At 46.5% G+C, this 24,460-nt stretch overlaps 2 protein-coding genes across 2 annotated transcripts; one reads left to right on the top strand and one right to left on the bottom strand.

Moving 5' to 3' along the window:
* On the top strand, positions 1 to 671 carry LOC121089883 (small basic protein 1-like). The gene is made up of 2 exons (XM_040597605.1): positions 1 to 58; positions 541 to 671. Exons 1-2 carry the CDS (start codon positions 1 to 3, stop codon positions 669 to 671), a joined length of 189 nt encoding a protein of 62 aa, XP_040453539.1.
* An 8,546-nt stretch (positions 672 to 9,217) lies between these two features.
* Positions 9,218 to 10,500, bottom strand: LOC121089785 (cygnin). Its single transcript, XM_040597313.1, has 2 exons — positions 10,443 to 10,500; positions 9,218 to 9,351 (listed from the first exon to the last, which is right to left on the bottom strand). The coding sequence occupies exons 1-2, from the start codon at positions 10,498 to 10,500 to the stop codon at positions 9,218 to 9,220; spliced, it is 192 nt and encodes a 63-aa protein (XP_040453247.1).
* Positions 10,501 to 24,460: the final 13,960 nt, after the last annotated feature.

Below are 24,460 nucleotides of genomic sequence, written 5' to 3'. Positions count from 1 at the left end.
ATGAGGGTGCTCTGCGTGGTCTTTGCTGTGCTCCTGCTTTTCTCCTTGGCCACCCCAGGTAAGATGGCAACTTGTGGGGGTGGAGAAAATGGGGCTGACCCAGGAGGCTCGGGTACGGGTACCTGTCCCCTCTCCAGTTTTTGTGCCTTGGGGCAGAGGGAGGTAGTTCATCTCACCCAGCTTTGGCAGGGGAGATCTACTTGCACCTGGCTCTTGCTGATGATTTGCTCAACCAAGCTCGCCCACCCAGTTTGGGATGAGATGAATGCCACGCTTTGAGAGACCATCTCTTTTGCTCATGCAAAGGGATATTACCAGCAAGCTGCAGTACTGACATGTGTAGAGAGGGGTGACTTTTAAGAATCCAGTGGTCCCCCAGCTCAATGGCAACAGAAAGCATGGGTCCTATCCTATGTGGGTCTAAACCCAAAGGTATCCTGTGCATCAGTACCACCCTGGAGACAGCAAGAAGATATCTTCTGGGGCTCTACAATGTCTGACATTTTCTCTTTTAACATATCTCTCTCCCTCCCATCGCAGGGTACGGGCAATCTAAGGGCACTTGTGGAGGGTACTGTTCCCACATGTGTGCCAAAAGGGACGAGTGGACTTTCAGCCAGTCCTGTGGGAAGATGTACTGCTGCATCCCCCCACCCAAAAAGGGGAAATGATTGCAAAAGAATCCAGTTGCAGAAGAAGAACAGCACTTCTGGAGGAGCTCCAAGCGCTGTATTCATGGTGTGACCGCAACGGTGTTCACTGCTTTGAAGTAAAGATGGGCAGATATGATTTCTGTGTGCTGTGTGGTTCATTCAGCTCCCAGGAGGGGAGTGCCGGGAGAGTTTCTGCAGCCAGACCTCCCTGGACCATGATCTCAACACACCTCTGACAGCCCCAGACCTGTGACACCAAAATAACACGCTGGAAGAGAAAAGCGTTTGGGATTTTCCCATTGCTTCAAAGCAGGGTGGTGGCAAAGTCTGGGAGAGGACTGTCTGCCTAATAGTGTGTCTCTCTCCTCCACAAGTTGAATCCCAGCACCCCATCAGTCCCGCTATGGTGACCTCAGTCCCGCTATGGGGGTAGAGACCGGAGGCAAACAGCCACCACCTGCCCCTTGCACTCTCAGAATCCCACTCTGGGGGTGCCTGTAGAGCATCCTCATCCCAGTGCAGCCACTTGAGTTTTGTGGTTGTGTGGCTGTCCGGGACACCCTTGCACAAAGCAAGTGACTTCTCAACATAGCCTGTGACCAGACTATTCCTCTGGGGGTCACTGGTAGTGGAAGAATAGGCAAGGTGGACTTCTTCGGTGTCCCCCTCCCTATGCCCTATGAACCATTCACTCCAGGCTTTCTGCAGGGACACATGGGGCCATGTCCCACTGGGGGGCTCAGAGCATCCTGGCAAAGGGCCGCCAGACAAGCCTTAGGTGCAATACTGGAGGGTGAGGTGTTTGTCTCAAAAAGGGTTAACTCCCTGACTGGTTCATGGGACAGAAAACAGCCCCAGCTCTCCAGGAAATAGGACAAGTTTCTTTCCAGCCATGGTGCCTTTCAAACCCAGAAGAAGGCTGCTGTACTGGTATTTGTTGCACTGAAGGATGCTGCAGGGGAAGAGAGGTGATACAGACCTCTTCCTCTTGCGGAAAGGCTGCTTAATTTCTGCAGGGGGAAGGTCTGTGTCTCCTCTCTTCTGCAGCATCCTCCATGGTCAGCAGAGATCTTAGCACTACAACTAGTACACAGAGTTGCGGGGAAAAGTCTTTTCTTCCTAAGGCTAATTTCTGTATTTGTTCAAAACTCCTCCAATTGCCAGGGGAGTCTGAACACGCGGTGCCTGAAGGCGTGCCTGCTGCCTGCTGGAGAGGTGTATCCACGCTTTGTGTCTGTACATGCAATTTAGGGTGCTCCAAGAGCCTCGCCACCAGCCACCATGGTCCAAATGACTGTGTACCAGGCAATTTTGAGGCAAAGAGAAATAACCTAGTGAGCATCCTCCTGTTCCTTTATTTTATCCTTCGGACACGGGATAAATGTGAAATCTGACACCTTTAAAAGCTTTCTCAGTTTAAAGACTGACCAGAGGTATAGGAATCCTGCTAAAGCTGTGAGATTTCTTCTGTTATTTTTCTTGATAAGACAAATATGTCTCTTTCCAAACTAGGTGCACACTGTGAAATACTGAGTGTGAGGGGGTTAACATCCAGCTGACAGAGGCTGAGATCCAGCAGGGATAGGCAGCAGGTAAATGTCACACTTGGTACAGGGTGGCCCATTGAGAACCACAGAATGTCATCTTTAAAGCAGCAATTTCTTGACCCCCACCTGATCCCAAACAACAACTTATACAAAAGAAGGAAAATTCACCCAAAACAGCTATGTGTTGGTGAGAAGAGTTCACAAACACACAAGGTTGAAAGTTTGATTAAGTAGTAAAAGTTGCAAAAGGAGACACTGAGTGACAGCAAAAAAACAACCCTTTGTTGTCTTTTTCCCATACTCCCACAAGAAAAAAAAAAAAAAGAAAACAAGAATTGTGTGAGGAGAGTGAAAAGCCACGTGAAAGTGAACGAACTACAAAGTGGGGTTTTGAAGTGGTGTCTCTTGCTCTGCTGCATCTCCAGCCTTCAAAATGTTTCTGCAGCTAAAGGTTTCCAACACCAGACGTTTATTTGGAATTTCTGTTGTTAGGAGAACGATTGTTTGCGCTGTTACTGCCCATCATCTGCAGCTGTGTAACCTCCTGGGGTACCTCGTTGCAGCCTCTTGGGGATCAGAGGGACCCTCCAACTGCACTAAACAACAGGAGGGAAGGCGTGGGTCCTGTTTTGGGGGTTTCAGCCTGGAATTTGACATGGGTATAATGCAAGGAGGGAGGGAGACAGGCTTCCTTCACTTTCAGATCCCACCTCTTCTCTTGGCAGAAGAATGGACCTGGGATCTCCCAGAGGAATCCAGTGCTCCCTGCAGTAGAGAATCTCTCAAAAACATGATGTAGGGTTTTTCCTAAAGAAAAAAAGAAAAAAAAGAAAAGAAAGAAAGGCAGAAAGAAATTGCCTAGCCTCTTCTGCCCAGGTGCCCTGAATGCTCACCTTGCATTTCCCAGCCACAGGAGCTGCATGTGTTGCAGTCTGGGGCTTCATCCACTGCAACTGGCTCTTCCCTCCCCTTCCTGCAGAAGCAAGGAAAGCAGGCGGGGTGCAGCCCTGCTACACAGAGCAGTTAACATTTCGTGCACGTGCACTTTGTGCTAACATTAAATACGGCTTTTGCTTTTTCACCTCTTTCAGAAGAGCAGTGCAGCTATCTAATATTTCCACAGTGAAAGGCACTTGAAGGAAAAAGAAACTGTGTTTGCCCTGTTCTGACAGCCCAAAAATGTATGTCCCAAACCTCACTGGGCCACTCATCTCTTCTTGCAATTGTAGAGCATCCTGCAGACGCTATGCATTCATCTTCAGAAGCAGCAAGTAAGGAGCAAGGAGTGAGCGACACCAGCTGCTTAAAGCAAATGTTTTGGCTGCAAAAGTGTGGTCTCTCTTGCATGGACATGCTGCTCTCCACCAAAGAGAATCAAAGGCCCCTCTGTGAATGGCATCCAAGAGATTTTCAATGCCTGTTTTCAGAGGCAAGACAGGAACTGATGGGAACAAAAAATTGACTGGTCTCTTCTAAGGATGGCCAGTAACAGTAACTTTTTGATCACAAAGGCTGTCACTCCAGGACCACATAGGAACCACAAGCTTTCAGAGAGCGCTTCAGTCTTATTTGCACACACACTGAAAGCAGGGAGGAGAGACATACCAGTGGTAACATGTACAAAAGAAAAAAAATGTAAAAATGGCAGGTATTGTGCTCTGGTGTCTCAAAAATCAGTAACAGACTGGCATAATGAGAGAGAAATATTCAGCTGTTACACCAACAAGAAGTGCTAAACCTTCCTCTTGGCATCATGAAGCTGAGCATCAAAAAAAACAAAAACCTGGAAGGTGCTCATAGAGGCTTCAGGCTTTCAGAAGGTGGTTGTGAAAAAGCATAGTTTAAACCAGTAACCCCCAACATCACACATTTTACAGCATCACCCTGAAAGTGTATGACTTGCGGCATGTTGCATGATTCTTTGGGTACAATGGTGCAAAGTGGGGTTGGCAGACATAGTTGCCCTTTAAGAGCAGAGCTCTGGTACAGAGGATCTCAGAAACCGTACCCAGACCTTGTCTTGGGCAGGGTTGGTTGCCCAGAAATTAATTTCTTGGGCAAAGGTATCCAGATGTGAACAAATGTCCAAGAAAAAGAGAAAACATTTCTTCCTAGCATGGTCAGTCGCCATTACTGCTACAAATATGATCTTTCTCTCTCATTTCACTTTGTTAATATCTTAAATTCTGGCTATGCTAAGAAGCAAATTTATGTTGTGGAAAGCACCTTTAACAGGAGAAATAGCTGAATATTTATACCTTACGAAGCCAGTACTGATAAATAACTGGATTACATGGGGTTTCATACGTTTCCAGGGAGAAAACCCCAGGTCCAGGCTCACTGACCTAGCAGTAGGAGACAAAGACATAACAAGTGATTTCTCAGCAGTGCCTTTGGTATGCTAAATAACCAAGAAACAGCACTCGGTTCTGACTAACATACTGGGCTTCATTCAAAGTTTTACCCTGGGAGAGCTACTGCAGCACAGATTATATGGTACTTACACTCCACATCTTTGCAGGAGCAACAGGGGATGAAAAGGCCACTACTTATGTGCTTAATTTCAGTAAGGAAGCTACATAAAAATGGGGAAATTGTTAAAAAGAAGACAAAAGGGACAGCTCGAAGAGTGAAATCCTTGCAAATAGATTCTTTGCAAGCACTGTGGGAGCTGTTTAAGGCCCCTGATTGGAGACTCAGAGAAAATGTATGACACCTATTAAAAAAAGCCCTGAGAAAGTGCAAAAGGAAAAGGTCATAGCAGAACAGTGGGATGAGGGAGGTTGTTAGAAAGAAGCAGTTGAAATTGTGTCCAAACACAGAAAATAGAAAAGATAGTAAACTGTACCTGACAAAGTGTAAAACACAGTAAGGCAACTCAGCAGAGAATTGCAGGAAGAACATGCAAAAGGTGAAGAAACCTCTTAAAATAAGTCTTTTTCCCAAAGACATCAGGAACAGGAAGCCTGATGAAGAGCGTGTACGGCAGGAGATGATTAGAGCAGCAAAGCCTATAAAAGCTAAGGCCACTCCACAGAACCCAAGTGAAATAACTGTGGCTGCATTCACCTTGCAAGAAAGAAGGGAGGTCTTCATGCTGAACTCGTCTTTGTGGGGACACATCAAAGGCCTTGTCTTAAACGTAAAGGAGGTGGAAGAGAGGAAACGAGCAGCACCAGCACTCAGATTGTTTTCCCCAAAAGTCCTAAGGGAATTCAGGGATGAAATCAGCTCACTCCTGACTGCACTGTGTGATCTATTGCTTCACAAAGATTTACCATGCAAAGACAGGGAGATGCAAATTTTGGGCAGAGAATGAACAGCAAACCCCAACTTAAAAGATTCTACAGGATTGCAAGCCAGGATTCTGCCAGTTATAAATATAATAACGTGGCAGGAAAAAAAAACAAAGGAAAAACCTGCTAGAGCTCGCCGAAGGAGGTGGAGGACTTGAGGACTAGAGAGATTGGGATGCAGGAGGCAGGGACCAACATTCTGGGGCCAAGTTGCAGGAGAGTCATAGGGAGTGCTGTGGGGCTCTACAGTGCTAAATTTGATCATAAAAGATCTGGAAAAGGGGTTGAATGGAAAGGTGGCAGAATTTGTTACTGGTGCTGCATTATTCAGGGTAATAAAGGTGATAGCTGTGAAAGGATCTCGCTGGTTTCAGTGGCTGGCTCGTAAACTGGCTGATGAAATTCAGTGCAGATCAATGTAGAGTGATGCACACAGGAAAAATCAAACTAATTTTATATGTGAAATGAATGGCTCTGTGGTGGCTATTTCATTGCCCAGTAGAGACTGGGAATTCAAGTATTAAGGCAAGGAAGAGAGAGTGATGATCAGACGGCTGGAGCAGCCCTGCTGTGGGGACAGGCTGGGAGAGCTGGGGTGGCTCAGCCTGGGGAGGAGAAGGCTGCGGGGAGACCTTAGAGCACCCGCCAGTGCCTAAAGGGGCCGGCAAGAAAGCTGGGGAGGGGCTTTGGGCAAGGGCAGGTGGCGATGGCACACGGGGGAATGGCTTTACCTGAGAGAGGGGAGATGGAGATGAGAGATGAGGAAGAAATTCTTCCCTGTGAGGGCGGCGAGGCGCTGGCCCAGGCTGCCCAGAGCAGCTGTGGGTGCCCCATCCCTGGCAGGGCTCAAGGCCAGGCTGGACGGGGCTGGGGGCAGCCTGGGCTGGGGGGAGGGGTCCTTGCCCGTGGTGGTGGGGGGACACTAGGTGGTCTTTAAGGTCCCTTCCCACCCAAACCATTCTATGGTCCTATGATTCTGTGATCATTATACTGTATTGCTTGATAAATCTTGGCAATTTCAGCCAGACATTTTGATATTTTCTGTTCACTCTTTTTTGGTGTTCCCGTTTCAGGGAGAAAGTGCTTACCTCCTCTTAATGACAGCTAATATCCCCATGCAAGAAGAGAGAAGAGTTAGAGGCATTGAGACTCACATGCACCGTTTGGAGAGTGAAATCTGAGATCTGGTGAGCCTTCAGTCTCCTTCTTATCGAGGAAGCATCAATTAGAAAAGGCCCTGACGGGTCATTGCTTTGCTATTTATACAAACTGTGCTCAACCAGAAAGGTCTGCATCCTGATGCAAAAAAGACGGTGCCGACTCTGCCCCAGTTGCCGCCTGCGATTCTATGTCGGCACGAGTGACAGAGAAGCAGATGGGCATATTAACACGAATCATTGGGCCAGACGTTTTCATTATGCCTGGCATTCCTCTTTCTTCCAGGGCAGATGTACTGACTGTCACTACAAGAAAAGACAGATCTTTAAAATGTATAATACCATACAATATGGTATCTCCAGATCTGTGTGGAAAGTGTTTCTTTGCTGCCCTATGCAGCTTGTTTCCTTTAAAATGTTTCTGCAGAAGTCATTACATGACATTGAAAATAAAATACAGAGGAAAACAGCGGGGGGTGGGGGTGCAGAATCTTACAACCAGGGTCCAACCTATTATCACCTGCAACTTCTAGGAGCAGGGCTCAGAAAAACACCATTTCTTTTGGAGCTGCAATTTATGGTGCTGTTTTAATTGGTACTTACCAGACTTCCTCAAGTTACTCTAGCTGCCAGATAGGAAAGACAAAGAGTAGGGTGTTTTTTCCCAAAATACCTGCCCTTTCAACCCATGGAACACAATGAAAGCTTCACATGGGAAGGGTGAATAAATTATTGCATTAAAGTGATGTGGGTTTAGATGAAAAACAACAGCAATTCACGATCATGTCATTATCCCACCCATGAATGTTCTGTTGTGGTCTATAAATACAAGGGTTTCTCTGTATCACCAAAAAACATGGTTTCTTTTCCAGATTTGTCTGGACCCCTGTGAACCCCAAGGATTTTTTTGCTTTTCTTATTAAATTCACTTGTCAAAGAAAATGCATTAGGAAGGTGTTACAGATGACAACTGAGGAAAGATCCTCTCCTGAAACTGGGAATTTCCACAGTGACTTCAGGGTATCAAGACACATTGGTGATTCAAGACTTGGGCTCATATACACCAAGTCAAGTCCTGGATCAGTGGCACAGAGAACATCCTGAAAAAAATTATTAACAGTGGCCTAATTTTAAAACATAGAGAACTACAGTTTCTCCAGAGTTGGTGAGAAGGTATTTTGACAACACTGAAGTTCACTGGGAGGTCAGAGATGAAGCTGTCAGAGATGGATTTTGTTCCTCTTCTAGGAATGACTGAGTGGGAAAACAAAATAGGCACTTGGCAATCCCTTTTCTAATCTGCTGCAGAGATTTAGGTTATGTGTTTCTCTTTCCCTTTCCATTTATCCATTCCCCACCCAAGGTCCATGGAGGTCATTGGGAATGGTATCGGCTTTATTTGTGCTGGCTCTGTCTTTACTGGAAGAGGAGGAGGTGGAAGCCTGCCACAGGCTGGTGTGGGTTTATCATGCTTGCAGGTAGCTCCTTGAACGCCTTCAGCAATTGCTGGTCATTGCTGGGTCATCTCTCAGTGCTCCCTTTCAGGTCCCTCTATCTACATTTTTCGCTTTCACCAATCTTTGCTTTGTTTCATTGTGTTCCCTTACAATTCCTGGGTTTCTCCAACTCTGTGCCTTTTTCTCCACACAATCCCCACCTTCAGATGCTACAAGATTTCGGTATGCCTGATCATCACCTGATCATTACCTGGTCAAAACCACAGCTAGGACACAGGAACATGAAACAGGACATCATTAAAAAGACATTGATGCAGTTTTCAGTATGGAAGGTACCTGCGGTGACTCCAGAGGCCGAGACAGATAAGGATGGACATAATCACCACAGCAGAAAAGGCTGCTGCAAATAGCCCTCTTACAGACCCCTCTAGGGCGGCTGTATGCCCACAGCAGGCACCTGTGTATGACTCCAATAGGTGTTCTTGTGGGTGGTCTCAGTAGAGAAGCCTTTGGGAAATAGATGGAAGGAACAGTGCTCTCCCAAAGGTTCTTCTAGAGGTCTCTGGAAGATGCTGAAGGGAATGTGGAGTATTGCACCCATCCATTCCTGCTCATTACCCCATCATGATAACAACAGGCCTGCCAGGATCTCAGATGCATACTGATTTTCTGAGCCCTGGGCCTGAACCAGGCTCTCTCCCACACGAGACCCACAGGTTTTGCTGTGAGGCTCAGTGGGCAAAGGGACACCCAGGAGGGTGTTCTTCCAACCAGGCCTTTTTCACCCACCTTTGACTGAATTCACTGTGGGAAACAGAGAGGAAAACTCCATATGTTTAGCACTTTTGTCATGAATTTTGTGCAAAAAGAACAATGAGACATGCTGCTGATATCCCTTTTGGGCTGGGCTTGGAGAACCTGTCCTAATGCTTTATGTGGGATCATGGGGACACAAGTAACCACACCACACACACCACAGTTACATCTCCTTTTTTTTCTCTTTTTAATTATTGAGAGGAGGGGATGACAATCAGCTTAGGCAGTCGAGAAGACGCTCCTAAAGCCTCCACGGTGCCTCCTCTTCCCCAGGTGCTTCCTTTTCAGCTCCTATTTTGCCTTCCAGCCGGGTGGGATGCAGCAGTAGTACTTGCAGTCAGAGGAGAAGGACCACACATCCGCCTTGCTGCACTTGCTGGAGCAGTACCCCACCTTGGGGCAGTGCTTCCTTATCTGCCCGTAGCCTGCAAGGGGGAGGCAGGGGAGAGTGGTTGGGTCAGGGTAGGTGCCTCTGCTCCCCACTGCCGAGCCCTCCCACCACCTCCAGGTCTAGGTGCGGCAGCGGTCAGAAGGATGGGACCCTGCCTCTAGGGAGGTCCTGCTCCATTCTCCCACACATCCACACTCCTGCCCAAGCCCAGCCCCAAAGCAGGGAGGAACCTGGAAGAGCACAAGCCTGAGAAACTCCTTGTGCATCCCTCTCCCCCCGGCTGGTGACATGTCTTGCACCTCTTCTTAAGGGATAGGATCAGTGGTCTCAAAAAAAAAACAGCAGAAGCCACATCAAACTTATTTCATAAAAATGAGTCGGTGTTCCAAAAAATATGGAGGGTTTCACAGGTGGCAGTTCCTGTGGTAACCAAAATCTGACCTCCATGTGTTAAAAGAGATTCAAGTGCCAAACACCAAGCGCCCAAAATAGCTGGGAATTATGTCCAGAGTGAATGGATATTGGACTGGGAGCCCTTCTGAGCCCCCAGTCTCCCTTTTGTCTGTTGAAGAGGGTGGCAAGAAGCAGAACTGGAGGGATACCTGCCAGCACTGCACATTCGAAATGCAAGGGAACTGGACCCTAAAGATACACTCAGAACTGGTTTGACACAAAAGGTGGCATCATCTGAGCAGAGTAAACATCCAGGAGGCTGGTGTCTCTGAAAAAGGTTCCCAGCATTTACTTGGTACTCCATGGCTAAAGTAATTACACCATGGCTCAGCTCACCTTGGCCTAGAAGGTGTCAAAAATATCTAAAACATCTTAAATTACCCTCAGGGTATTTAAAAGTGATTTTTTCTTTAAAGACTCATTTGTCTGCACAGGAACATAAAGCCCCATTTAAGACAACCTGGGGTAACCAAGTCATCAGCACATTTGCAGGAGACCAGCACCCGATTGTATACCTAAAGTGCTACACATTTACGTGGCCAACAAAATCACCACCTTTAAGGCCAACAGAGACCACATTTGCTCAAGCTGCCTGTCAAACATGTCCCACTCACTCACTCTGGTTCTCCCACCATTGGCCAGGTCACCTTCCAATGCAATTCACCCTCTTACCTGGGGCAGCCAAGGAGACCAGTAGGAAGACAGCGAAGACAAGGTAGAGGAACCTCATGGCTGGAGTTGTGCTGGGATCTCAGCAAGGCTGGAGAGAGGAGGGTCGGAGACAGCCTGAGCTGGGAGCTGCTGAGTGGCAAGGCCTCACATTTATTGTGCATTTCTGAGCAGAGAGGAGGGTTCTGGAGGAGGTCCTGTTGCTCACGGGACCTCCCTCATGGTTCACTGCACAACACAACCACCAGCCCCTCCACCCAACATCTAGGTATGTTGGCAAACCCCTGCTCTCCCCAGGTCTGGTATCACTACCCAATTCAAATGAAAACCATGGAGTGTGACAGGAGTGAATGGTGAGTAGATAGATCTGCTAGGGCAGAGGGACCTTATAGGAAACAAGATCAATATCAAAGGACTTCAGGTCGTTCTCAACCTTTGGCAGGGATGCAACTGCATGCAATAGGGCTGAGCCATGGCCATGATGCACCGATAACCCTCCCTCTGTTGTCTAGATCTGTCACTATCAGGAGCTGGACAAGCTGAGAGGGGCCCTGATGTGAGCAGCCCTGACTTGGGAAGGACCTGATGCCCATGTATCACCCTCTTGGGAATTATGACTGCAAAAATCCATCTGATAAATTTAGCAAATGCCATGTTCAATGTAGCCGGTTCTGTTGCCCCCTCTCACCCCACTGATGGGCAGAAGCACTGAAACTGAGAGCCTTTTCCCAGGAGCCTGGATGAGCCAACCACTTGCAGGCACTTCAGCCATCACTTCTTCCTCACAAATCCTCCAGACAGCTCTGGTGTCTGAAGTGTGCTTAGTTTCTGGGGTGGAGATAGCCTGATCCCTGCTGCCAGGGGAGCTCTGAGGCTGACAGAAGGTTACTGAGAACAGTGAAATGAAAGCTAACTGAAAGGAGCCTGCAAGGCAGAAGGGTCTCAGCACTGAGTGGCAGCATAAGCAGATGGCAAACGTGACTCAGTGGTGGCAAACTTACTCTCACTTTCCAGGAAACAGGTGCTCCCAAAGAGCACTTCAGAAGAAAAAGTCACCTCAGCATCCAGAGGCAGTCAGAAAGGGAAATTGAGTGTTAGGATTTGCTAGAATGGGCACTGGCAAAAATTGTAACTGTCCCTGTAACAGTTTCGAGGGTACCTCACGGTATGTACTGTGCACGCTGCTTGGTGTCCCTGTCTCTGCACATGTAGAGTAGGACAAGAAGAGGTACAAAGGATGGCAGCAAGGATGGTGAAAGCTGGGGGCTTATTTTCAGACAGTGAGATAGTAATTATACCAGGACTCTTCCACCATAGGAGAAGATGGGTATATGGGAATATGTGACAGCAGTGTCAAAACAGTAACTGTCCTAACAAAAAGACAACTATGATTTCCCATTTCTCTCAACCAGAGAAGTAGATGTCATACAAAAGGGTGATGTAGTGAACAAAGACGTTTTTCTTCCACACTGCACACAACAGGATGGCGCAACTCATTACCATCGATATTGTGGAGTAAGAAATTGTAAATGTGCTAAGAAAGCAAGTAGGGCAGTCAATCTAACTTTGAAATTTTCTCTTCTCTGAGCAGCTGGATGGACCAGATGACCCCCAGAGCTCCCTTCCACCCTGTATTATTCTATACTTTTTTCATGAAATCCATAAAATCCATTGAGGGGCACTCAGTACAATTATAAGGATCCATATCAAACTCAACAACCCCTAAACCCTAGACTACTGGAACTGGATGGGTTTCCAAACACATCTGCTCTTTGTTTGCCATGTTCTTCCACTTGCCTAAGCATCATCTATTCACCACTGTCAGACCGAAGACACTTGGCTAGATGGGTGCCTGATAAGAAGGGAGCAACGAAGCTGGGGAAGGGACCAGAGCACCAGACTGATGAGGAGCGGCTGAGGGAGCTGGGGGTGTTTAGCCCAGAGGAAAGGAGACTCAGAGGGGACCTTCTCACTCTCTACAACTACCTGACAGGAGGGTGTAGTGAGGTGGGGTCAGTCTCTTCTCCCAAGTAACAAGCAACAGGACGAGAGGAAACAGCCTCAAATTGCACCAGGGGAGGTTTAGATAGGGTGTTAGGAAAAAATAATTCACTGAAAGGGTGGTCAAGCACTGGCACAGGCTGCCCAGGGATGTGGTGGACTCCTCATCCCTGGAGGTATTTAAAAGACATGTAGACGTGGCACTTAGGGACATGGGTTAGTGGTGGGCTTGGCAGTGCTGGGTTAACAGTTGGACTCGATAATCTTAAAGGTCTGTTTCAACCTAAACAATTCTATGATTCTATAGCATGATTTACTCTTCTGTGGTTGACTTATAAATAAACTGTGCTGAAGCCTGACACAGCAAGCTGGCTGTCCCCACTGGTAAATTTGTAGCACAGACCTGGCCATGCTTTTTTCTGAGACTTTTGCAAATGCATTTCCCACTGCACTTCATATGTCTCCATGGGACAGGTATGATTTCCAACATGACAAGGATGTGGTCATCCTGCTTTGATTGGAAGAGAGTTTAATACTATAGATGTGGCTAGGGTACACCCACCAGCCTTAGGACCACCAAGTGGGCCCTGGTACCATTCAGTTTACCAACATAGATGCAACCATGATGATTATGTGCTGTTACCAAAAATGCATGGAACTGTAGATGTCCTCAGAGTCATTGCCCCACATCCCCCAGGCAGAGCTCCTCACAACCATAATCATTCCTCTTGGAAAGATGTAAAGCCTCTTTGGGAATACCAACAACAACTGGTGTCCCCTGCATCAGCTCCCCTCCTTCAGGACATCATTCTCTGTGCCACTAGAAATGCTGTCCTGTAGACAACACTGAACTGTCATCATTGCAGTTTCAGCCCACTATTTCTCATCTGCACCGCCCTAGACATGGGGAGCGCATTGTTCCCTTCCTATGTACTCTTTATTTCAGATTTGTGGGGCATCATGTCCCCCACTTTTTTTTTCCCCTGTCACCATGATCTCAGTTCTTCCAGATTTTTGTTACAGATCATATTTTCTTGGTCCCTTAACCATCTCATCTCTAGGGTCTGTCCAACTATTCCACCTTATCTTGAAGTATGGTGCCCTGAGCAGTAAAAAAGCACGCTACCTGGAAGTCTAGCAGTTTGGAGCAATAAATGGATTCACTTAAGTGCCTGACAAGTGATAATCCTGTTGATTTTTTTAGAAGGAATGATTTCTGCCTTTTCCATAGTAGGATGGCATTGTACCACTGTGCGCACCTTGTTGCCCACTGCAGCCCCAGACCTCACCTGCAGAACCACTGCATTGACAGATACTGCTCATTTTACCTTCTACACTGATTGTTCCTGTATTTTGCAAAAAAATGTCAATCTCCAGTGTCCTCTAATGTGCCGCATCCCCTTTCAGCCTGCTGTTTTCAGATTCGGCAAGCACAATTTTTATTCCATTATGCAATTTGTTAATGAAGACCCTGGATAGTTCAGGACTAAGAACAGCTTTCTGAGATGTCTTCCTACCATCACCATGGTAACTGGAAACTTATTAACTCCTGTTCATAAACCATTTTTACTTCATTTCCTTTAGGCAATGATCAATACTGGGGGTGGAAAACCCAAACCAAACCAAAATTGAGACAAAATACCCAGCCAAATGAGTGTGATGAAAATGTTGTAGAGCACTGTGTTTGGGGGAGACCCCTGAGGCCCTGAGGAACCTCACTACCAACGCACTGGTTGGGGATGGATGAACCCTGAAAACTATCCTGCGGGACAGATTTGCTGCCCAAGTCTGTGCATTGTGTCTGTGCCTTGCAGGCCGCGTCCAGAGCTGATCGGAAAGGTGCCCGGGCTTCATTCCTGCGCCTCCGGGGAGCAGCTCCGCCGTCGGCAGCCCTGGCTGGCGCTGGGTCGAGCAGAGCCGTGCCCGACGGCTCCACATGTGCTGGTGGCAGAGCCCTGGCAGCCGGATCTGGAGGAGGGGGAATTGCCCCCGCGTGTCCGGGTTGGTGAAAAGGGCCAGTGAGCGGTGAGGATAAGCCGACTGGAGCACGGCTGCCAGGTGCCTTTGTGAGTGGGACCAGCGGGTCGGGGTGACATTGCACATGCTGGCAAGCAAACAACCCTCTTTGGAGATGGGTTTGCTCAAGTTTCTGCTCCTGCCGTGCTGCTCGTGGCAGGAGTCCATTTCTAAGCACCAATATCTCTATCTTTGGTTTTGATGAGTATTGTTCTTTGCTGCTGGCGCACCAAGATCTCCCCTGCCCTCCATGCATGAGTATTTTCTGTGCTGTTTTGCTTTTCTCTTGTTTTTCTCCATACTCACCTATGTAACACAGCAGCTAGCAAGCTATAGAGGACAGACAGAGATGGAAGGTTAAAATCAGGAATTATCACGTTCAGAGTCTTCTTGTTGGACAACCTGCAGTGGGACAATTTTTAATACAGTCTCCAATCGCCATAATTTTTTTTATGTTAAGATTGCTGAAGAGTAAACTGGAGAAAGACTCTTACCAGTCTCTCACCTGTCACTCGCTTATCCTCTTTCCAGATTTCTCTGTTCCTTCTCTCTTTTTCATGCCTCCCCCCCCAGCTATTTGCCACTACACGTTCATACGTTCCTAGCCCTCTCCTTCATTCTTTGCTTTTTCCCTTTGCTTTTCACTCTACCTTTTTCTTGGTTCCCACGACCACTACAGGGAAATAACTCTGCTCATTTCTGCAACTGACCATTCATGACCTTTTAAAATGAGTAATTCAGTTTACTGGAATTTTGAAAAAAAAAAATCATTACTTTTATACTAAACAGCTTCTTTTTTTCTTGATAAGCAACTGCGGGTTTTTTTGGATGCAGAGTTTATTTTATAGATGTCGAATATGTATTTTCTTATAAATGTTCAACAGGGAATCCCTCATTCAAGTTATTCACATTTGAATTCACTCAAACACCACACTCATAGCTCATGTTGGCTCAGCACAAAGAGCTGCAGCATTTGTGTGGATTCATCTTTTCTGGATACAAACCCAACAGCTATAATTTCCTCCTCGGAGTTAAGTCACAAGGACCAGACAGGATAAGTCTGAATGAGTCTATGGACACATGAAAGAAACCACTGCTTGAAGATGCTGAAGCAACCTGCATCACAGGAGAAACAGCAGAGCTGGAGAAAAACCAGCAAAGGAGGGGAAGGATCTTTTATGTTTCTTCACAAAACATACTTTTCACTGTATTCTTGAATTGGATACAACCTAGCCTTGATGTAATTAATTTTCCACTCCCAGAAATTCTAGAATTGTTTGTCCCCAGGCATACCTTGCACAGATGTTTTCATGGGGCTTATTTCTTTCCAGATTTTTCCTGGTAAGCATAGTGACCTCTGTGATCCTTGTTCTGTTTACACAGGCCGCCTCTGTACCACCTCTGTAAATTAAATATTTTCAAGAGTGGTAATAAGAAATGTATAGTCCATCATCATGATATAAATCTGGGCTTATTTTCCCTTGCTCTTTACCTTGCAATAACCAGCTTTTGCAAATCTTTCCCAAAATACTTACCAGTGAACACAGACTTGGTCTAGCCTACTTCAGAGTATGGGGCATGGAGGATTTCTACTGTGCAGTAATGGCAATTGCCAGATTAGTTAGACTTGTATGATACTGCTGATGAGGTGCTCCAGGAAAGACAGGTGCAATGGATGCAGTAGTAGAAAGCGGGTACCTTGACACCTCTTTAAAACTAGGGAGAAGTTATCCAGCAATTTAAAGAATTATGGTCTTTGCTGGTTTTAAGCTAGACCACTTGTTTTTCACCTGTATTAAATTATTTTGGGCACATTTTCAAGGGGGAAGGAAGGCACTAAGAAAACTGGCCTGTCCCCGTCCTATCCCATCCCATCATATCCTATTGCCTTTCAAGGGTATCCAGGTACCTACAAGCTGTCTGTGGTATCCAGATACCTACAAGCTGTCTGTGAAACCCTTCTGTTGTAAGTTATCATACAAACAGATAAAGGTCCTCACCTAGTTCTTCCAGCAAGATGTGATCTGTGGCTCATGGCACCCAGAGGACCTCCCTTTTTCCACTGCTCCTACTTCATTTAAACCAGAAGAGGGAAAGACAAGGGCATGAATGGCTCAGACAGCGAGACAGTGAAAGGAATTAGGATGTCCTGACTCCTCTCCTCTGGCTCTTTGCAGTTGAAAATTTGAATCCAAGTCCTTGGCATGTCTAAGTCAGTGGAGCCTTATGCTGTGCAGCAAGGAGATGGCAAAAGGATAGCTTAGCTCAGCTGTGGCGACAAGGATGCAGCCTTTGTTCATCTTGCTGTCTGCTTTTCTGCTGAGCTGCTCAAACATCTTCATTTGCTACAAACTAAATAACACCACAGCCCATCTCCTGGTCCACAGACCAGAAGGCCTGGTTTGATCATCACCTTGACATTGAAATTCATTGGCTTCCAAAACAGTGTAGTTCTACCCAAAATGCCTATTGGGCATGCTCCTTGGTACACGGTAACTCCTGAACTTGCACTTGGGATTTGGTGAATAAACTCCTGGGACACATCAGGTCCTGGGACAGGGTCAACCATTTAGGAGCACAGCGATGTTTAAATTAGAGTATGGGCACACCCTAGGGCAGCTCAAGATCTCAAAGTCTCTAAGTAGTAAAGTAAGGAGGAGGTGTAAATACACTTGGATCTTCCGGACTTCCATGGAGTTGCATTCTTGGTGAAAATTTTCCCTGTTGAAGAGTATCTAGTCATGAGTCAAAGAACTTCAGGAAATTAAGACATCACCACTTCCATTATGTGTTACTCTCACTCCTAAAAACTAAGCTTTCTTTCTAAGTTTAGTCCGTTTAAAGAAGAAGCATCAGTAGGTTACACCTTCCTCTGTTCAGTTGAACAGCTTTTTTGGTGCATTCTCCCTGTGAAGATACTTGTACCCTGAACTGACTCACCTCCCAGTGCAAAGCTTTGACAAGCCACTCTGCTTCAGCTCCTTATCTTCCCTCAGGGTGACATTTCCTCCTTTTCACTGTATAAATCCACATCCTTTTTCCAAAACGTCTTCTTTCCAGTGACATCACCAGCCACAAACATTCCATTCAATGAGTCAGCAGGGTATCCTTGCAGCTGCGAAGGCCAACCATGTGCTGGACTGTATCAGCAAAAGCATGGACAGCAGATCAAGGGAAGTGATTATTTCCCTCTGCTTGGTGCTTATGGGACTGCATCTGGACTCCTGCATCCGTATTTGGGCTCCTCAGGACAAGAAAGATACCTGCAAATGCGTGAGTTCTGTGCTGTTTCTGTCCAGAGTTTGTTTGTGCTGAATCTATCCAGAGGAGTTTGATGCCTCCGTTGCATTTGCCTTCTCCACAGCTACATCAAATTATTGGCCCAGATCTCTGTGTGACCAGGTTAATACAGCTTTTCTTTTTACCCCTCAAAAGGTATTTGCAAAAGCAGAGTCTTGGGTTTAGCCTTCCTGCATTTGAGCCACAATTTCACACCGTGAGCAACTTTACACGATGAATCTCATGATTTTTTGTGCTGTGAATCTCATTTCTATAACTCCAGTCCTTATGACGACCCAGTTCTTTCTGTGTGTTACCTCAACCTTTTGCTGTATCAATGGCATGTGCTAGCTTTGGGTCCAGCACAACACCTTTCCACAATTAAAATTTTGTTCTAAGAATGACCCTTCAGAAAATTTCTCAGTAACCTCCCTCCTACCTGACACTTTCCCTTTCAAGGTTATACTTCAGCCAATTTGCAGTGCCTTTATCAATCCCCTCCACCTCATCTAAAGTAGTTTTTTGTGAACATTTTACTCATAATGTTCTTGAAGTGCATTTGATGAGCTCTGACACCTCCTCTTTACTAAGAAACCCCATTTCATCAGGTCGGTCTGTTGAAATCGACTCAGCAAAGAACTCATGATGCATTTTCTTTTGTATTCTTGCTCGCCTGTTTGTTCTCAAAGCCTTGCACAATAGAGAGATCAGATCATGCTCACCTGGATGATTTTGTTTTTCTTCTCTCTCTGAACTGTAATACTGTGTTTGCTGTTCTCACATTTTACAGCAGAGTCACAGGCTGAAAAGCCTCCTGAGAAGTTCCTGTTATGTCACCCCGATTTTATGTGCCACTTTTCTGAATTTAGGGAAGGATGGTACTGAATAAGGCTCTCCCCTTCTCTGGGACTAGCTTCCACCGACGCCATTCCCAGTTATTTTTGACTTTTGGACCCTACTTCTTCCTGAACACCACAGCCAAATACTGGTCCGTCGGCTGTGCCGATGCTCCCTGCAAAGCCATCGTACTACAATAGCAACTCTGCTTTGTCTCTGATCGTATGGCTAGAGAGACTTTTACTCTGCTTCAGCTCTGCCGGCAAATTATAGCACAGCTTGACTTTTTTCCAGTGCTCACTTTCTCTGTGTCCTTTTTCATTTCCAAAATGACAAGTCATTGCTTGAAATTTATCCCTCTCCTTACAACAGGGAGTGGAACAAAAGGCATTTCAGCTTCTAGGACCATGTCTGACTCTACTGGGCTACCCAACCTCTAATCTCTTTGTCACATATAAGCATGAGTACTCTGGCCATTTGTTCTTTATTAACTGGAACCATTAATTGGATTCTGAAGGAAGAGATTTTTCACTTCTGAACATCCAACTGAGAGAACATTTACTCCCACGCTGAACACCCTTTTTTTCCCTGACAAGCAATGATTCAGACATAGCCTCAAGCTACTCTAGACACTCAGCCTAGCCAACCCTAATTCAGCCTATTCATATTTGATCTTAAATACTCAGCTTAACCTAAGCAGCCACTTCTGAACTTGCACCACCTCATGTGGTTCCAGCTCCACACATTTAAAACCGCTTTCCCTGGTTGTGAAGTTCATGGGACCTGTAAACACACAGTGAAATGTGCAGAGGTGCCTCCTGTAACCCAGTGTGTGCAAATCTAGGTATTTGTAGGAAAACACAGCTCTGGGAAGTATGGCTGATGCATAGAGATGTCTCAAGCTGACTTGGTGGCCAAGGAGGGTCCATGGAGGAAGAAGGCGGTCAGCAGATGCTCCTCACCTGTTTTCTGAAACAGGTTGTTCACTGCTCTTTCTTTCTGAATTAGACATCAACTAGCTTAGCTGTCTCTTCCCCCTCCCTTTGGGGAGGCTTGTACTGGGTCCTGTAGCTCCTCAAGTCCCTGTACTTACTCAGACAAAACTTTCTAAGCCTTTGAGTCAGACTTCCATGCTGGTGGGTCTGAGCATCAAAAGGGCATCCTGGAGCTGGGTAAATGGTTCCTTAGGTCCTATTGGCGTTGCCTGTGTGACACACTGTGAAATGCTGTCTTCAGAAAATACTTCAGCTGGAGACACTCCTCCCTGTCATTCAGGGCTGTGATGAAGGACCACAGCTACATCAGTATATTTGTGGCATCACCACAGTGTTTGGATACACACAGACTATGTGTGTGTGTGGGGGGGGGGGGGGGGGGGGGGGGTTGGGGGGGGTTGGCAGGAAATGAAATAAGTCCCTTAACATAACTGTGACAAGCCTGTTCACTTTGTAGGGATGAACTCATAGTCAAACAGCCTCCAGTTTCTTATGGGGCAACTTGACAGATTTCACCAGTTCTGATCTTCACGCATAGAACCCTTTGGTGTTTTTTTAAGCAGAAGCCCTCATCAAGCCTCCATCAGGTCCAGGAAGGTTTGGTTTCAAAGATATATTAATTTATACCCTTCAAGAGGCAATTCATGATACACTTTTCTCAGCAATGGTCTGGTAATGTCCTAAATTGGGTCAGACCCCAAGAACCCAGCTATGAAGTCATGAAGAACTACCCCAATATATGCACCTCCTAGGACACAAAGAGCCCAACCCATATCCTATGGAAAAGCACCCAGAACTATGTTTCCAAAGCACCACAGCTTTTGAACAGTAATAGCAATAAAAAATCAGTTTGGAAACAATTTGTTTGATCACCTCATGTTATCTTTATTTGTCCTTTAAGAAACAGGTGGAAGAGGAGCCCTGTTCACTTGAAAGACATAATGCTGTCTTGCAGGCTCCACAAATACCATCATGCCCTCCATCACAAACCATAGTCACTGTATAAACATCTGTTTAATCATCTTTCCACTCAAAACCATGTGCAGGTCAAGATAATTTCATTAATGCCCCTTTTTTCACACTGCTGTCCAATGGAAAACCTTTATCACTGCAAGGTTATTCCTTTCTCTGCCACCAAATTCTATTTCTCTCTGTTTTTCTCCCTCCACCATGAGAGATCTCAGGATCCATCAAATGTTAAATCGTGTCCAGAGCTAAACTCTTGAAATCATCTATGCTTCCACCTAATAAATCAGGTTGTGGCACATCAATACATGAAATATTTATCAGACCCCTATGCAGTGGTCTAACTTGATGTTTTCTTCAGAATTCAGTATTTCTTGAGTCTATGAGAAAGACTGGGTTTTTTCCTCTAACAATTTCTGAAAAGGCCAAATACAGATGATATGAGATATCCTACCCTCCCCACATGGGTAGTAATGAGAGCTGGGGAAAGTTCTGGGGGCAACTTGTACCAGGGAAATTGTTCTCACTCACTCAGCATAGTTGCATACAACTCTGGCATCGAGCCATCCCTGTGTTCTGGCTGGCAAGCCCTAAAGATACTCCAAGAGCGCAGAGACCTGTAGGTTTGTCCTTGGTGGGTGCCCAGCTAATTCCATGACAAGAAAAGATTTTCTAAAAGTGAGGAGAAAACAAACCCAGAGCTGCCTTTTTGTTGCCCAGACATTTCCCAGGTTGACAAATGACAACGTAAAAAAACCTTGAGATGGAAAAGACAAGAAGCTTTGCAAAAAATACTAAATTTCTCAACATTATACAATGCCCCATGACTCTTTATGACAAAATGGAAAAGCTTCACCAGAAACTAGCTATTCCCTGGAAAAAAAAAGAAATTATATTCTGCTAAAAATAATTTATTATGGAAACTTAGACCCAAGGAATGCTTGTGTCTGTGGTGTCGGGTACATATATCTGTTTTGTCGCATCCTGTGAGCCTCCTTCCTCCTGCGGTCTGACTTCAGACTTGCCCACTCACGCTCCGGTTGCCAAATCCCCAGTTTGACATTGCTGTGGCTTCAGGAGAGCTAACTGGGAAGCTCTCCCACACCTGCAGGCTCCCTCCTCCTAGCTGTCTAGAGGATGAACCCAGTTTGTGGGGAAACCATATATTTCAGATAGGGTCTAGTGCAGAAGCGTGGATGGCAGCTCTTAGGAAGTGCTGTATGCTCAGACATACTGATGGATATTAAGTGGAAAAAAACATAAATCAGCTTCAGCCGACTGTCATGCTATTGTAGCAAATTTTGTATAAATAGAATAATTTATCTCCTTTATGGGTGGATTTTGGTCTCCACCTCTTTCAATTCCAGACCCCCTGGCTACATCCACACCAGTAAGTGAAGCAGAGCCAGAACCAAGCTAAGACATAAAATTTAGCACAGCCTCTGGCAGGCCTTTGGTCTGGGCAAACTGTTTCCTAGGCAGAGCTCAAGAGTTAGCACGGGGACAAATACGACCAAGCTGCCCACTGTGGATCCTTTGTTGGGAAGCCAGGAGACCTTAATATCCTGTGTATAGCTTGGCCATGCCAGCTGGCCTCACGGCTGCCTTGGATTTACCACTACGGATGCAGTCACTGCAATCACAGATGATTTTAAGCCACAAACATCCTTTACCTTGTGCTTGCTGCTCTTTTACTACCCCTTCCTAGGAAAACATCAGAGGGTAAAGCGGCTGGGTGTGTGGATAATAAGTTCTATTTCAGGAATGAAAACAAGCAAATAGAAAGCCCTAAAAAATACTAGTGCTTGTCCAAGAGGCAAATGGTCATAGGACTGCAGCATATGGAGGGTGATTCTCTGCTATTCTGCAGCCAATTACTTCTTGGATTTGACAAGCAAAGCCCTGCTGGTGCGAGTGCAGGCAGCAGAGGAGAGCTCGCTCGCTGAACAGCCCGAAATGATAATCACTTCTGATTCGGGAGATGTGACCTCACCAGTGAACGCAGACCAACTACATGCAACCAGGGAGAGGAACTTCTGCTCCCCAGGGTCTGCTCCATGCCCTGGGGTCCTCTGGGGAGATGCAGGAAGATGGCCAGAGACAGGGATGGTCCTTGGTCCTGCTCTCCAGCCAGGAAAGGAAGACATAGGAAGAGCCCCTTCTCCTGCCGAGGCCAGACAAGCCTCCTGGCAAACCTCTTTAGGACATGTTATGGGGCAGAGGGAAGCAGATGGCCAGGTATTTAGGGGTCTGGCAGGAGCAATCTCTGGGCATTTGGCAAAGAGCACTGATTTACCTGCACTTTCTTCTGCTTGGACACTTTCTAGATGTGCACGTTACTCCTGCTTCATAAGGATGTTGTTTCTTAGGAGACTTTATCAAAGCAAGTAAAAGCATATGGTGCATGGAGCTACCTGCTTCCAGCAGCTGGCGAACCCCATTATCTGTTAGTATGAACCTCACATATGACCTGTGTACAACTCCTCTCCCTTGCCCAGGGAAGTCTGTACCCCCTTGCCATGAGGTTATATTAAAAATGTTGGTGTGCACAGCCCAGCCTGTGGGTTGGGTTCTTTCTCCTCGGGTGGGCAGTGGCAGCTGGGGGTTTGCAAACACAGGGCAGGACAATTTGTGCAGGACGAACAGAAAAAGTTGTCAGGCAGGGGTTTTATTGTGCAAGAGGCATGCTGTACTCTTCATGATGTCCTGTACATCTTCCATTCTTCAGAAGATTGTAGCAACGTTTACTGACCAATATCAGGGCTGTATTGTGCCAGGCAGTGTTGAAATACAGGAAGGGAAGGAGCCTGCTCCAAATGATACTGATCCTTATTTTACAGGAGGAAGAATGAGTCCAACAGAGCAGGATGACTCTCACTGCAATATTCAGAGATTCCTCTGAAAGAGATGAGATCTGGGCCGGGGTTTTTTTGCGTACAAGTGTTTCAGCTTTGCCACACAGCACTCCATTTTCCCTAAAGCACATGGCAAAAAGACAGGCAGTGAAAACCACCCAAGTGCCAGTTGCTCCTTTTCTTAGGCACATTTCTAAAGCACCTTTTCTTTCTCTCAGTGTAATTTCTGATATGCCCTTGATTTGAGGACTATATCTAATGCTTGCTCTTCTCTGAGCTGAGAGAGAGGTGATCCACATCCACACATCACCTGTGGACTGCCAAGTCATCAGTACTAACATGGGGGAATTAGTTTATAATTAGTCCTGTGGTGTGCAGCCACTGCCCAGATTTGCTTTTTCCCTCCTTCAGGGAGGCAACGGTGCTGCCTCCCTGCTGCCCGTGGCACTGAAGCCTTTGCCCTCCTCTGTGACTATGCTTCAGCTCTGTCAGCCCCATCCCTGCGAACACTCAAGGCCAGGTTGGATGAGGCTCTGAGCAACCTGATCCAGTTGAAGATGTCCCTGTCCATGGCAGGGGCGTTGGACTAGATGGCCTTTAAAGGTCCCTTCCCCCCTAAACCGTTCTGCGATTCGATGATTCTGCTGAGGATGCTCTTTATAACTCCCCACAGCACCTTCAGCGAGGTGGAGGCCAGCCCACAGTGAAAGCAGCTGTCCCTCAGTCTGTGGAGTCTGGTGGTACTTCATGAGGATGGGGGCGGTGGGGGGGCATGGGGATGGAAGGGGTGAACACATGAGAGCCCAGGCAGTGTCTCCTAGGAAGTTCAGGACAGTTAATAGCCATAATTTGATTGGAAGAGAGCTGTATGGAGACCCCAGGCAAGTCTCCTGAAGTGGAGGACACCCCCAGAGCACCAACTGTCCCTATGCAATCACAGAGGGATGTCCAGCACTGCTGTGCATGGTGAGGGGCAGCGAAACATCCTTTCTTCAGCCAGGGCACGCTGCACAGGTGAGCAGCACTTTAACCGTCCTGCTCATGCCCTGAAGATGGCATCTGGTGTTTAGCT

Source organism: Falco naumanni, chromosome 6, assembly GCF_017639655.2.
Source record: "Falco naumanni isolate bFalNau1 chromosome 6, bFalNau1.pat, whole genome shotgun sequence".
Classification (NCBI taxonomy): domain Eukaryota; kingdom Metazoa; phylum Chordata; class Aves; order Falconiformes; family Falconidae; genus Falco; species Falco naumanni.
This window is presented reverse-complemented; position numbering and strand designations above follow the sequence as displayed.

What these genes read in the sequence shown, in the direction of transcription:
- LOC121089883 (XM_040597605.1), top strand. Translation starts at nt 1, where the DNA reads ATGAGGGTGCTCTGCGTGGTCTTTGCTGTGCTCCTGCTTTTCTCCTTG. An exon ending in TTTCTCCTTGGCCACCCCAG is followed by an intron (nt 59 to 540) that starts GTAAGATGGCAA and finishes CTCCCATCGCAG; the next exon opens with GGTACGGGCAATCTAAGGGC.
- LOC121089785 (XM_040597313.1), bottom strand. Translation starts at nt 10,500, where the DNA reads ATGAGGTTCCTCTACCTTGTCTTCGCTGTCTTCCTACTGGTCTCCTTG. An exon ending in GGTCTCCTTGGCTGCCCCAG is followed by an intron (nt 9,352 to 10,442) that starts GTAAGAGGGTGA and finishes TCCCCCTTGCAG; the next exon opens with GCTACGGGCAGATAAGGAAG.